Source organism: Thunnus albacares, chromosome 11 (genome assembly GCF_914725855.1).
Source record: "Thunnus albacares chromosome 11, fThuAlb1.1, whole genome shotgun sequence".
In the NCBI taxonomy this organism is placed as follows: Eukaryota; Metazoa; Chordata; class Actinopteri; order Scombriformes; family Scombridae; genus Thunnus; species Thunnus albacares.
Window position 1 is genome coordinate 18,552,007 of NC_058116.1, and position 9,391 is coordinate 18,561,397.

The following is a 9,391-nucleotide window of genomic DNA, read 5'->3' on the forward strand; positions in this document are numbered from 1 at the left end:
AAATATTGACCCCCAAATATATTGTAAGTGTGCCTGTTTTCTGTGTCTCACATTGCCCCCACAAATGATCTGCACACCTAGGGGATGTTATGAAAAAGTATTATTCCCTTTGCAGGCGTCTGATTTGCGGCAGAAAGACGGTGCCCCAGGTGGCTTGTGAAGACGAGGATGAAGATGTAGCCACTGAGCACCTACGGGTATCCAGTGGAGCAGCAAGCTCAGACATTCTGCAGGTCAACCAGCTCACTAAGGTTTATCAGCACCTCAACAAGAAGGTCCATGCTGTTAAGAGGCTCTCTGTGGGCATTCCTGCAGGAGAGGTAAGCCTGCAAGATATCGTACGTAAGGGCAATGTTTCACCCTGTGAGTGGTACAATGAAATAGGTCAATTGTACCCCTAGTAGGAATATAGATAACTAATTGGAATTAAATCAACCAAGTCAGTATACACAATGATAACTAAAGGGAAAATATGTAATTAATGACTTTTATCAACCTTTTTTGACAACAGCAGGTAATTGGCCAAATAATCACAAAGTCACTGGTATTACTTAACAGTTGTAGAAAGATTTTATTCATAAATCCTATTTAAAGGTAAACTCACTGATAGCTCACTGTTGGTGTTTGGAAACTGAAAATTTGGAGGCACTGTTTGTAGCTGTATATTTAAGTATAGACTATAGGTTGGTCAAAATTGATATTTTTAATGTAATTTTGTCACACAAAGCCTATAATCTAACTAATTTCAGACAATTAAATAAGTTAAATATCATTCATGTTCTTATAGGCTATTGTCAGTTGTCAAATAAGGGATCAATTATTAGAATCAAACAGTCTGACAGCCTGCAGGCCTGTTAAATACACAAACTATGCTATGTACACAACTGCTATGTTTAAGTGGGTACTGGTGACACATCTTTGGAAAGCGAAGATTCTTGGGATTCGATTGATGCAAACCATTTCAAGATACAATCACAACAGCAGGTACAATCAACGCCTTTGTCAGACCACCAACATAAAAACAATTACAAAATTCAGGCAACTTACCTATGAAGCTTCATATTACTCAACTGATCCATAAAACTCTGTCAAAAACGGTCTTGTCCAGTCAATACAATTCAGTAAAATATTTAGTCCAAAACACATAATTACATCAATTACATCATTTCAAATTAGCTGGCAGATGTGCCTAATTTTGGAGTTTCCAAATGGCCTTCTCTTGGAAAACGCCTAGACATACACTTAGAAAAACGTATAAAATATTAATTTAATGGTATTGTTATCAAATCTGGACTTGGACTAGGTAAGGCTCCATGCTGTGGTCCCATTGTGTTTTCCATTTAATAAATCCCAGATATAGGTCATCTGCACTCATCTGTTTGCAAATATTCAGGGTGGAAATAAAATCCTTCTACTTCAGTTTGTTCACACTTCTATGACTCAATGCCAGTAGCTCTTACAATGATACTGACTGTTGGGGAAACACCTTCAGAGTGTTACCTTTCAAATGAGACCATGCATATACTCCAAATGGTACAGCTTTCAATTTACTTTGGGAATGCCTGGGATAGGCATTTTAGGCTAATTTTACAGGAATGGGAAGGGGTTAAAATAATTTCCCTCTTCATGATGGCTGGCTGTAGGAGGTAATACTCACTAAATGTTTTATTAGCCCTGTAAATCTGAATGACCTGAACATCTATGTAATCTTTGAAAAAGCTTGTCATTGTATCATAGTGTACTGTATAGTGGTCAAATGCTTCAGGGTCACTAAACAAAGAGTGTCCATTTGCAGTGCTTTGGTCTGCTGGGAGTGAATGGAGCAGGAAAAACGACCACCTTCAAGATGCTGACTGGAGATGTTAGCCCCACTGATGGCACAGCACAGATCAAGGACTGGGATGGGTAAGCTGATCATTATTTTATTTCTGAAGCACACATCATGCAAACATGAAAAAAAATAAATTAAAACATTAAGATCTTGTTTATTTTGCTCCCTGCAATGTGCTGACTTGCATCAAAACTGAGAAGCGATAAATGTTTCAGCCATCCATTTTATTGAGAGTTAAACATTTTTTGGGTCACAATTACATTTTACTTGCACACTAAATACATAAATACATACATCAGCTTGTTAATTTTATACTTAAAGCACATTCCTGCAAACTAAAGGTGATTTATGAGAATCACAGTAGACAAAATGACAGAAACAACCTCTCTCAGATAGAAGCATTCATCTTTACAGGTGCCCAGCGTGCACTGTCTAATGAATCTTAGATAGATTAAATTTGCAACACAAATATTCACAGATGAGAGTTGTTATTGCTTTCCATCAGCCAGAATTTGAACATAAATGGTTTGGGATTTAACAAGTAGCAGCTCTCATACCTCTATCTGAGGATTTCCTATACTGGTTTATAGCTGCTTCATTGTGAAACTGTATGGTGGGTATTCCAAGAACAGCACACTACAAACAACAGGGCCACTGAACACCCTGCTCTATAGCATATGGTGGACACCTCTCAAGAGAATTTGTCTTTTTTTGTGTGTTTCCCCAGACGGCTGGTAGACATCATGGAGTGCCGTAACCAGGGAATTAACATCGGCTACTGTCCCCAGGTGGACGCACTGGACAATCTGCTCACCGGAGAGGAACACTTGTACTTTTATGCTCGCATTCACGGCATCTCAAAGAGGGAGATAGACAAGGTAATGGAGAGCTGCAGACTCTGTGCTCCTTTTCAAAGCCCCGGGTAGTGACAACACTATCCACAAAATGACACAGGATCTGATATAAATTCAGAGGTGCACTCCCACCGCAGGACTAGTAACTGTTGATGCTTCCATGCATACTGAATCAGAGGATGTGTAAGGTTGAGTGATGTGTACTGAACACTGTACTATCTTGGGCAGCTGAAAATGTAAAAGCTTTTGTTGTCAGCTCATGCAACCCAAACTTCAGAATTAAGCTGATGCTGTGTGCTTCAGTGCAGGCAAATTTACATTTAAACGATACTTTGATGATGAGAGGATCTCATTTGACGTGTCACTTTAGCCCCATTCTTCCCATTTATCTTTCTGAGAACTAATCAATCTTGCTTCTGTGGTGATTACTGAGTGTGCCTGTCTTCTGCTGTTGCTGCTGCTGACATGAGAGGAATCTGCAGATTAACCAATCAACAGACGATTTCTGATTTGCCAGAAATATTTCTTTTTTCCAATAAGAGGCAGAAAAGAAACCACGCAGAGGTGTGTGGAAATTGGTAGAAAGCATCGTGACAAGTTTAAATTGTATGCAGAAAAGCATCTATCTGCTGTACGTTTGTCCCTCTTTCTCTCTACACCAACTTAGGATGCAGAAGCACAAAACATTGATTGTCTCTGACAATCTCACTCTTGTTATCAACAGAAATATGCACACACATTAGCAAGGATGCTCATAGACACACGTACTTCCATAGACAGCGAGGCACAGAAATGGATCAATCTGGCTGTAAAAGCCATCGCTGCTGTTGTTACAGCTCCTCTTCTCTGGTCAGGGTAGTGACAACAATGGTTATAATGGCCACAGCATCAGTGTCAGTCTAATTCACAAAGATGAGGTTATATATAGAGTTCCTCTTATGTTGTCTCCCACTGACAGTCCCTAGCTGTGGATAATGAGACAAGCCTTAAGGGGGTCATTTCGCATTGACATGGTTTTGTCAGGCTTAATGAGCTGTTACATCAAAGGTGATAGAAAGGTGCTTTCATGAGAGAACATTAAAAAAAACATATTTTGATCTAAATCAGTCAGTAATATGCTTTGTTGCCAGTGTTAATAATTCAAATTTAGCTGCAGATATTCTGTATTTGTCTGAAGTATATAATGTTCTTCACTATATTCCTATAATCTGGATCAGTGAACACAGAATCACAGAGCAAATCCTCTTACAGAGAAAAAGCAGAGAATCTAAGTGAACTAATCTATTTATTGAATTGGCTTGCTCCATTGATCGGGTTTCCAAACTTGCTAACTGATGGGAAATCAGCTAAAGCTTACCAATGGGAAATCACCTTAAGCTATTTGGAAATTAACTGGTATTTACAGCACACTATTTCATGTGATTAATAGACAAGCACAGTACTGATAAACGTGCAAATTACACATTTTAAGAGTTAGGTGAGTTTATTTGTTATCAAAGTTTTTTTCATCCCTGCTATCAGTGTGGTTTAAAACACAGGATAAATTGATGTGCACCGAATAGATTATGCTGCATCAGCCCCTGTTCTCTAAAGCTGCAGCCGCAGGACAGCATGGGGTTTAGATGAAATAAAGTCACTAAGTAAAGTCACCACCATTGTACAAACAAAATTAAATATGCATGGGAGAGGGACAGACAAGATACTTCAAGTTATTTGCAGTGCAGCTCTACTAGACAGAAAAGGAGGAGGCAACAACAGAAATGAGCATCAATATCAAATAGCCAATAAACAGGGCCTCCTTAGAAAAGCTTGCTATAAATCCACCTTTTCTGGCTGTGATCAGATCCTGAAGTGTGTGTTGTTGTGGCATATTGGACTTTTTTACCCCTGAGACAAAGCCTTGGATTCGTTGTTGATGGATTTAAGGACTGGAAAGTCAACTTACTGTAAAGGTCCTGTGTTGTTTTGATCTGCTGGACCCACAGATGGTGGTTTGACCTCATCTTTGTGTATACTTGTCCATAAAATTGTCTCATATTCCTCGATGTTCATACCGTACAGGCATGCGGAATAATCATTAAACATACTGATACGGCCATACATACGGCCATTAGACATCTACTACATTGATTAGCAGGTTGCAGCAGACAAAGGGTTGTGTGTTTACATTTCTCCACACAGAAACCTATTTGTAAGAAGAAAAAGCAAATATTATTGACTCACAATGTTATTTTTTCTCATCATTCAGGTTTTGTGCTTCTTTTTATCAGATAAAGTGTTGTTGCTTGTTGCATACAAGTGGTTTTAACAGGGCGGCTTTATGTTTTATATCAGTATTGTGGTGTTTTTCAACTAGCAAGTTCAGCATCTCATTATTATGTTTTAACATGGTTGGCAATGTCATAGAGAATGTATGCACTTGTTAAAGTCTAATCACTTTAAAACGTGAAATGAATGCTAATTGACATTTAAGTATTTAAATTAAATATGAGTGCCTTGAAAACTATAGTCCTTTTTCATCTGGTGTTTTTTTCTTGCACTGTATAATCGCCCGCATGTCTCATTTATAGGTGGTGAACTACCTACTGAAGAGGCTGCAGCTCAACTACCATCGAAACATCATCACTGACGGTTACAGTTGCGGCACCCGCAGGAAGCTCTCCACAGCGCTGGCTCTCATTGGACATCCGCAAATCCTGCTCCTGGTGAGGACACACCTGTTCACACCACTCTAGCTGCCCATTTAATTGCCTAATTGGCCACCAGACAACAAATATTAAACTAACTTTACACTACTGTTCCACTTGAAAGGGTCTTTGACGTAAAGTAGATATTGATCCCCTGGACTTGACATATTTCATATAGGTAATTAGTCAGCTTCCTCAGGCTTACCCAAGGGCAATCTTCCCCTTAGCTTTCAGTATTGTTTCTACCTTATGTCTCTATCAAATCCTCTTTTCTCTTTCTCTCTCTCCTTCCTTCTGTCCTCAACTCTCTCCATACTCGTCCTTTCTTCTGTTTTTTTTTAAATTCGCCCTTTCTCTGTTGTATTCTCCCTTTGCCCCTCTTTTCTTATTTGTTGTCTTTGTTTTCATTTATTCCCTAATTCCTTGTTCTCCCCTGATCTCTCTATCCTGATTCCAACCTTATCCTCTTTCTGTCATGCATACTGATAACCTCTTCTCATCCATCCTCTCTCTACAGGATGAGCCAAGCTCTGGCATGGACCCTCGCACCAAGCGACACCTTTGGAAAATCATCTCTGAAGAAGTGAGAGGAAAATGCGCCGTGGTCCTCACCTCTCACAGGTTAGAAAACTACCACATACACATACACACCTGCCACAGTGCACCTACACCGATCACAGAGAAACATTTGGCAAATATGTAACTAAATTCCACTATTTTGAGTATTACACAAATTGTTTAGGATTAGGGCTGCTATGACAGATAAAAAAGTACGGTGACATTTGTTAGTACTTTGCACATAGCTGGTCAACATTATAGCACATTATGGTATTGACTTGTTTCCACATTTGCTGTAGATAACACATAGGACGACTACTCAAATTTTTTTTTTCATGTGACAGCAGGCATGACTAATTACTGTGTGCTCAAAGGGTCTAAGTATGACCTTTTATATTTCTCTCTATATCTCAGCATGGAGGAGTGTGAGGCACTGTGCAGCCGTCTTGCCATCATGGTGAAAGGTCAATTCCGCTGCCTGGGCTCCCTGCAGCACATTAAGAACAGGTTTGTGACCTCTGCTTATCCTCCAATCCAGCCATCACCGCTCTCTCCAACCTGCCTCCACTCCCCCCCCCCCCCCCCCCACCACCCCCCACCACCACCAACACCACCACCACCACCTCACTCCCACCTCTCAGACATGTAATAACACTGTTCTTTGTTCATAAAATCTCCTTTGTGCAGGTTCGGCAGCGGGTTCACTGTGAAGATGTACTTGGCCGAGGCCGCCGGTGATGCAGAGGCAATCACTGGCTTCATGCAGCGCCGATTCCCCAGCACTTATCTCAAGGTGAGCTTTGCCAGCTAAAGTAGTCAAGAGTACTTGGTAGTGAAGAGAAAAAAAGACTAAGTATAGATTGCAGTAGAATGTTGCTGGGAGAAGTAGTTGTATGTGTGATTCTTTTTTCCAAAGAGTCTAAGAGTGATTGTATGAGTGAGCAATATGCTCTTAAAGACACTGTTTCCCTATGTTAATTGTTCAGTTATCTCTTGTTATATACCGAATATATGTCACTTTTTAAACAATATGTTTATATCAAAATTCCTGTCTTTTCTCCTCCTGTGAAACATTTTCATATGTTGGATGACTCGTCTTTTTAACTTTTATTTATTCAGGGGAATTTCACTGAGAGCAGATGTAAATTTGAAAATTTTAACAAGGAAATTGAACTTTTTTTACGTGGAAAAACTATAGCTGCCCTATTTTTAGATGCTGCCGCAGCTTGAAACATGTTAATGAGAGTGGTGAGAGTGAATCACTGCCCTGATCAAAACCCTAGAATCAAAATAATTAGCTGAAAGACACTAAAAATGAGAACTCTATAGAGCTGAGCGAAACTGCAGGGTTGGGTGATACTTTTCTTTGGGTCCATCACTGTGATCGACCCCTTTCATGTTACATGTATTCATTTGATCCATTGTTGACATAAAATATTGACTAATTCAGCTTTAAAGAATCAATATAAAATGATGTATGTGTTACTGGCATTAAAACCTCGATACCTACAGGCTTGTTCCACATCAAACCGACTGACAGGTTCAGCTAGGAGTAGATAATAACTCATTACATTAGGGCCATCGCTATGTTCCAGATATTAGTGTGGCCCCATATACTGTAAATTAACAGCATGTGGATTTTTTCCCTAGTAAACAATATTGGCATTTTTGCGAGATTGAGCGAGCTGACATATGTATTTTGTTGATATGGATGATATTTAGTTTGTTCAGTTTGGTGTAAACAGCCTGTATTTTACTGAATTTTGGTTACAGACAGCACCATGGTTTCCAGAATATATAACCCTCTACTTGTGCATATTTTCAAAAAAAAAAAACACAGGACCAGCACTCGAATATGGTGGAATATCATGTTCCAGTTGCACCAGGAGGGGTGGCCGACATCTTCGACCAGTTGGAGTCCAACAAGAATGCTCTGCAGATCAAACACTTCTCTGTGAGCCAGACCACACTGGACGAGGTGAGAAAAAGAGACAGAACGTAAACAGAGGGTGCGAGAGAGAGAGAGAGAGAGGTAGAACTAGTGTGAGTTTTTGTAGGAGTGGATAGATGGTAGCGAGGGATAGAAAAAAGGGACAGGAGATGAGAGAAGAAGAGAAAGGCTGGGAGGGGAGGCAGGGACAGAAGAAAGCTGAGTGGGAGTGAAAGACTGAGCAGAGAAAGTTTAAAAGAGGCAGAGGAAAGCTGACAGAGGGTATGCCTGAGGGAAAATAAATGGAATATGAGTTAGGGAGAGAATCCATGAGCTTTATATGCAGCCAGTGTTGATATTCTTCAACCAATCTGCCCTTCTGGAGCTCTGGGATTGGAAGATACCATAAGTGGAAAGAAGAGAGGGGGGTCGGAGAGAAAAACTGACCGGGAGATGAACTAAAATTAAACATTTCAAAGAAAAGAAATATATATATTAAGATATATGTTGGCATTGCACTTAAAGTATTACTTAATCTCCACAGGTCTTCATCAACTTTGCCATGGGAAATATTGGTATGGAAACCGTACCAATTCACAGCGAGGAAGAATGCGACAACTTGGGCTCCATTAAGGCAGTACAAACGTAGAGCTGACTGCCGCCTTTTCTTTTCCATATTCTGTAAATCCACAATGAAATGAAAACACACTATCTGTTTATTGTAAATCTGCCCTTGATATATATATGTGAATATTAAGAGTTTAAACCTGACAATCCTGATTATTTCTTGAAAGTCTCCTGACTGACAATATGTAGAATGACTTAAATTTCTAGCCTCACCAAATTAGACTGTTATTAAAAAGCAGGAGACTATATGCACATGCTGTGTTGTGCACATTTGCATGCATGCACAGATGGAAGAAGTTGACAAATGGAAGTCTTATTTTTATTCACTATTTTATCTGACAGTTCACATAACTGCACTCGTAGGTTTACCTTTAATCTTGATTTCATTATTTATGAAGGATACAGTTAATCGTATAGTCTATTAATTTCTCTCTGTGGTTGGGGAACTGTTAATTATCACAATATCCTACCATGGCAATCAAAAACACTGCGTTCTCTATTTATAATCATTTTCATTTGAGCTTAATATTGGCAAGACAAGATTACGTGTCTAAAGAAGTAAAAAATTTTCTCCTGATGAACACATAATTATGCCTACTGGATGTAATTTCATGAAAGAAAAATACACTCAGAAGAATATTCTCTATATGCACTTTTCCCCCACTCATTAACATCTCCTCTTAGAGCATATCTAACTTTTAGAATGAATGTACTGAATATTTAATGGACTCTTTCCTGCTTATGGACCAGTTCCACATAGTCTTGAATGTATCAGGCCTATTTTTTATAATTCTAATAAAGCTATTTTTCAAATGCAACTACTGTTCGTTTCTTTCTACTGAACATGCTTTTCTCAGTTATTTTTGTGCACAGAATCACATTCAAGACATGCCTACACCACTGA

The 9,391-nt window shown here is 39.2% G+C and overlaps 1 protein-coding gene across 1 annotated transcript in view; it reads left to right on the top strand.

Moving 5' to 3' along the window:
• Positions 1–9,305, top strand: part of abca12 (ATP-binding cassette, sub-family A (ABC1), member 12) — a 69,855-nt gene extending 60,550 nt beyond the window's left edge. The window contains exons 63-71 of the mRNA XM_044366490.1: positions 116–320; positions 1,796–1,905; positions 2,559–2,709; positions 5,256–5,390; positions 5,890–5,993; positions 6,345–6,437; positions 6,618–6,723; positions 7,771–7,908; positions 8,405–9,305. Coding sequence (XP_044222425.1) covers positions 116–320; positions 1,796–1,905; positions 2,559–2,709; positions 5,256–5,390; positions 5,890–5,993; positions 6,345–6,437; positions 6,618–6,723; positions 7,771–7,908; positions 8,405–8,509 — 1,147 coding nt within the window. The 3' untranslated portion in view covers positions 8,510–9,305. The remainder of the gene's footprint in view (positions 1–115; positions 321–1,795; positions 1,906–2,558; positions 2,710–5,255; positions 5,391–5,889; positions 5,994–6,344; positions 6,438–6,617; positions 6,724–7,770; positions 7,909–8,404) is intronic.
• Positions 9,306–9,391: the final 86 nt, after the last annotated feature.